Source organism: Mastigoproctus giganteus, chromosome 12 (assembly GCF_048544385.1).
Source record: "Mastigoproctus giganteus isolate SK-2022 chromosome 12, ASM4854438v1, whole genome shotgun sequence".
Classification (NCBI taxonomy): Eukaryota; Metazoa; Arthropoda; class Arachnida; order Uropygi; family Thelyphonidae; genus Mastigoproctus; species Mastigoproctus giganteus.
In genome coordinates this window covers 41,622,727-41,628,726 of record NC_143586.1, presented here as the reverse complement: position 1 = coordinate 41,628,726, position 6,000 = coordinate 41,622,727, and the positions used below count along the sequence as shown (strand labels likewise).

The 6,000-nt window shown below is 42.2% G+C and overlaps 1 protein-coding gene across 1 annotated transcript in view; it reads left to right on the top strand.

Annotated features, from left to right (window-relative positions):
* The first annotated feature begins 4,893 nt into the window (after positions 1-4,893).
* Positions 4,894-6,000, top strand: part of LOC150076946 (N-acetylated-alpha-linked acidic dipeptidase 2-like) — a 120,966-nt gene continuing 119,859 nt past the window's right edge. Inside the window, exon 1 of the mRNA XM_090386268.1 lies at positions 4,894-5,597. Coding sequence (XP_090242394.1) covers positions 5,263-5,597 — 335 coding nt within the window. The 5' untranslated portion in view covers positions 4,894-5,262. The remainder of the gene's footprint in view (positions 5,598-6,000) is intronic.

The window sequence follows — 6,000 nt, the reverse complement described above, 5'->3', positions numbered from 1 at the left end:
GTGACAGTGTCATGCTTTGGGCGATGTTCTGCTGGGATACCCTGGGTCCAGTTATCCATGTGCCGGCCACTTCGACGTCTACCACCTACCTTTTATTCCTTCCCCTAGTTGGAGGGGAGGGGATGGGCCTCTGTCTCTTGCCCTCCTGGCTGCCTCCTTCTTTCTCTGGTGGGGCATGCCCCTAGTAGGGCATGTTCCCATTGATCTGTCTGGGGGTCGCCTTCTCTATAATCGCCATATTTCTGTCTATCTCCCCACAGTCTTCAGTCTCCTCCCCAACTCTAAATAAAACGACAGCGTACTCTAAATTAACAGCGAAATTGCTAGTGTTAAAATTCATACCTCACTCTTATTAAACCATTTCGGCTTAATCAAACTCTAGTACTTATCCCCCCCCCCATTTTTTTTTTTTACAATAGGCCCTGGCCACTGAAATCTTCGGAACTAGGTGGCAGGGCCTGCCAGAGTACGAAATATAATCTACTGGGTACCTGACCTGCCTCCTTGTGGCAAAGTGTGGGCAACGGTGGATCCCATTAGGGGCCCAACGGCTAAATGGTCAAAAGATACAATGCACGACGACATTACACTAGAGAACAATACCCATATACTTTTTAAATCTCTGTCCTCCACAGAGTACTGTGTTTCACATACAATGTGGAGATGGAGGAAACCCCTGGTGCCGTTCGACCCTAAATACTTTACACTTTAATTTATCCAACAACACAGGCAAACAAATAAACTTGAGATATTAGTATACACACTAGGATATACATCAGGAGAAATTTTGTGAAGGTTGGAGAGAACCCCTTCCCCCCAATCAGCTACTGATTCTTAATTTCACGAGTCACATTTCCAGGGTTTTGGTTATTATATAAGAACTTCAACAAGTATATCGAACAACAAGAAACGCGTATACGGAAAGATTAAAGAAATCAAAGCAGCAACCCTGGGAGCGACTTGTCTCTTACACGGGAAATTCGGACCCCTTGGGGATGGTGTACAAAATCACCACTAACAAACTCCCCAGAGGGGAAGTGAACACCTCTACGGAAACCTCACAGGGAAACCTAAGCACCACCTGGAGGGATTCAGTCTCAAATATCTTAAACGACGTTTTTCATCCGCACATTAATCCAAAACAACCGAGCAGCATGAGATCTGCAGAGAAAATGAAACCTATCGGACTGGACAAGTTGAACCGCAGTTCACACAGGAAGAACCCCAAGCCACGGCAGCTCTTATCAAGGGGAAAAAATGTCCTGGGCCCGACATGTTCGAGCCTGAAATTGTGAAGAAGGTTGTGGAGCTTGCTGTGGAGCTGTTGCTGCACCTATTCAATCTCTGCCTGCACTGGCACCTTCACAGATGACTGGAAGGTTGCAACTGTGAAATTGATCCTTAAAAATTCGACAAAAGCGCCACATCTGCCAAGTTTATACAGGCCCATAGCCCTATTGTCCATATGCAGCAAGCTCCTAGAGCGTCTCTTCCATGTATGGAACCAACGCTACTACGAGAAAGGAAACCTAGTATCACCAAACCAGTATGGCTTCAGACTGGGGCGCTCCAAGGTTGATGCTCTACAGGCACTGCTCACGCAGGCCCGCCAAGCATACAGGAAATACTTTGTGATGATGAAATAGATTTTGTGGGGGCGTTCGACACCCTATGGTGGCCGAGCGTCCTCCACAGGCTCAGGCAAGTAAATGTACCAGATAATCTTTTCAATATCATGAAAGCTACCTCTCAAATAGGGTGATCACAATAAACGCTCCTTATCAGAAACTCACAAGACGGATACACCGTGGATGCCCCCAGGGCTTGGTCCTGGGGCCGACCTTATGGAACTTGGTGATGGACGAATTTCTACGCCTTGACCTCTGGGAGGTTCGTTCGCAACCCTTCACTGATGACCTCATTCTCACAGTGGCTGCAAATTCTAGGGCCCAGCTTGAGACCTTGGCAAACCATGTGCTCCAAATCCTCCAGTACTGGGCAAAAACACACTGCCTGACCATATCATTATCAAAAACAAACTTTTTGCTTCTTAAAGGAACTCTCTCTGCATTACAAGAAACGCCACAGATTAAAATTGGAAACAAGACAGTAAATTTTTCGGAGCAACTCAAATATCTTGGCATAGTTAGACAGAAACCTCTCTTTCCAAGCTCATCTCAAATACATCAGAACCAAAGTAAGAAACTATACTGCCATGGTTGCTAGGGTCTCCTGTCAGGACTGGAATCTCAACAAGCGAACTCTCTCGCTGTATTACAACGCTATCTTCATTCCTATGATTACGTATGCAGCTGAAGTTTGGTTTTGCAAGGCTATGACTGCAGTAAACAGATGAATCCTGGATTCCGCTCAACGCACGGTCCTGCTTTCCATCTCTCGTGCCTGCTGCACTGTGAGTACTTATGCCCTCTAGGTCCTGGTGGGGGGGGTCCTCTGCCTCAACCTAGAGGTGGTGGGATCTGGAAAGTTGTATCATCTTTCTAAAGGCGTATCTCAGACCTGCTTTGGATTCGAACTGAATCTAACCAACAACCAAACAATGGAGAAGAGGAGACTTCAAGCACACATGCAGCGGGTGTGGCAGGACTGCTCGACAAATTCAACCAAGGGGAACATTACCAGGAGATGCATCCCAGATATTAGCAGAGTCTATCCAAAATCCACAACATGGTTTCCTCCAGATCTGTACGCCACATATTTGCTTACTGACCATAGTGCAATAAAGGCAAAACTAGCAATCTTTGGCCTAGAAGAGGACCCAACATGCTCCTGTGGAGGAACTGAGGACTGGGATCACCTCATGCATGAGTGCCCCCTCTACGATGACCTCTGCTGCCAGCTCATCACAAAGCTGACTTATATACCAAAAGGTGAAGAAAACCACCTACTGGATACTAAGGAAAAGTATCAAGCTCTCATCAACTATGCACAGCAGCTTTTCTCGAGGAGAAGACAACTAATCGCAGCAACGTGGTTACCCTCTCAACTAATTGAACCCCGGTACCCTGATGGTACTGGAACAAGGCAGCAAAACTTGACCAGCATTACCATCCATGCTCCAAAGATGTCACCCACCAAAGAAAACTACCAAGTGAAGAACAATATGCCCCCAGAACCACCACTGAAATGTTCCAAAACCTATGAATAGAGACAACCTACGAAAGACAAAAGGTTCTTATAGTACTGGAGTTGACTCTCACATATGTCACCAATAACACAATCTCCTAGATGAAGACTGACAACGCCACTGGCATGCCACTAGATGTCAACTGCATTCTTGGTAGCCTGGCATTCTGAACTGGGTGTCCTAACTTGGTACACTTTAAATCCCCCCTCCCATGGTAGGGAAAGGGAGGGATGGGTTTCTGTCTCCCCTCACTGCCACCCCCATTTCTCCTGGTGGGGCCAGTCCCCACTAACCTTTCTGGGGTTGCCTTCCCTATCACCCCCATACTTCTATCTGTTCCCCCTTCTTCAGTCTTCACCCCTACTCTAACTGAATATAGACTCTTTTTTTTAGGCCCTTGCCACTGAAATCTTAGGAAATTAGGTGGCAGTGCCTGCCAGAGTACCTATTTCTAATGCGATCTCTTAATGCCTGACCTGCTTCCTCGGGGTAAAGTGTGGGCAACTGGGGGTCCCAATAGGGGCCCAAAGGCTAAAAGGTGAGAGGAACAACACAACATAAACATATACTTTACACTTTTTTAAACTTCTGGCTTTTACAGTGTTCTGTGTTTCACAAACAGAGTACACAACACGGAAATGGAGGAAACCCCTGGGGCTGTTCGACAATGAACACTTTACACTTTACCTAAACATCATCGCTGACCAGGTACATCTTTTCATGGCAGTGGTCTTCCCCCTCTCACGGTGCCGTCTTTCAGCAGGATAATGTGCCATGCCACACCGCCTGGATTGTTCGAGACTGGTTCGCGGAACATGAGGAAGACTTCCAGGTATTGCCCTGGCCTCCAAATTCCGTACAAATCAATTCCATCGAACATCTATGTTTTGTGTTGGAACAGCAACTCCGATCTACGGCGTTTAAACCACGGACTTTATAGGAATTAAAGGATATGCTGGTTATGTGTAACTACCAGATACCACAAGACACATTTAGAAACCTTGTAGCGTTCATGCCTCGCCGGGTACGAGCTGTTTTGGCTGCACGTGGAGGACCAACATCTTATTAGGTAGGTGGACATAATGATTTGGCTCATCTGTGTATATATATATATATATGGTATATATGTAATGATAAATATATACCATTAAGAAAATATAGCATAATAACTGATTATTTCAGAAGTTTAAAATGAATAAAATAACAATATGTTTTCAGATTTCATTTTTATTTTATTAATCGTATTAATTTTACATAATAAAATAACATTTGCATTTTATTGTATAGCACTGCTGAGAAATGGTCAATGAACTCATGAGAGCCGCTTTTTTCCTTCTGCCTCCAGGTACTAAAGTTTAAATCTCTTTGGAGCACAAAATCGATTGCAAATTGCTGTTGTCTATCGGAAAACCGGTACTGTATGATTTGACTGCATACAAGTCAAAATTTTTTCCCTCCATTTCCTTTTTTTTCGTTAATTACCCTAAATGAAATGAAATAATAATTTTTATGTCGAATACTTTAATCGGAAATTAAATTATAAACATTATTGGGATTTTGTTTTTATTTTAGCTTACTCTTCTCATATATTATAAATAATAATGAATTTTTCAGTTGTTTTCTGTCTAATAGCAACTTCCAACAGATTGGTCACGTGACCCTGATGTCATACGTTTTGGAGGATTTTAATTGGATACTTGGCTTATGGCTGGGGCGCGCGCCTACTCTTCCCCTTCAAAGTTTGTAGCATGACAGTATCTCTGTAAATAAGCGCTGTTTAGGAAATCGTTCATTTGGCATTAACATGGGTGTAATTTTTTAATATGTGAAAATTGTTGCTAGAAGGAAATAATGAGGTGTTGTTGTTTATTGTTAATTACTGTTAAGGTTTTATAATTTATTAACATTTTATTCGTTGATTTATATCTGCATATGTGGGAGTGAATGATATTTGGGCGTAACATTATGATCGGAGTGCTACTTTTGTGGTGCTAATAAGTGAAAAAGGCACAGCTTTTTTTTTAAATTGAACATCATAGCATACTTTACAGTTGTTGCTGCAGTTCGTTAATTAATTCCTCCAAGTTATATTTTGATAACTGTTAAGCCTAACCATGTCAGCACAGTACAGACCTTACCGGAATGAAGTTGGTTTGGACAATGAACCAGTAACTTGGGATGAAAGTGAATTAGGTGATGTACAGATATACCAAAAAACAACTGAGGATATTCGCTATGTATCCAATCGGCATCTCATAATCGGAGCAATAGGAATTGGGTTATTAGGATCATTAGTGGGTCTTCTCATAGGATTTTTTGCTCATAGTGAACATAGTGAATGTGTACCCAGTTTAGCAGTTGCTCTTCATTCTGTTCAAAGGGAGAACCCATTCATTAGACAAAAAATAATTGAAATGGTAAACGTTGACGAAATAAGAAACCATATCAGGTAAGTACTGAAGTTTTTTATTTTTATTTTGTATTAATAGAGGAAAATCGATGCAAGGAAGCCGGCTTGTTTAGCATAACTCTAACTGAAATATGATTTCATCCAGATATTTGTCAACCACCCTCCCTACAAGATAAGGCAATAATTTATTCCAACGATTTAACGACCCTTTGGTTAGAAATAATATTTGAGATTTTGTAGGCTTTCTTTTTTTATCGGAGTTTAAATTGTAAGTCAGAATTTAGCGTATACACACAAAGATTTATCCGTTTAACAGATCATTATTTTATTGTGATGCCACCTAAACAACGAGAGCTATAAATAATTGACTGCATTAAATTTAATGATGCAGCAGCATCCTCATCTTGTGAAAAATAATGATTAGTTCTTAGGTTATGAAACT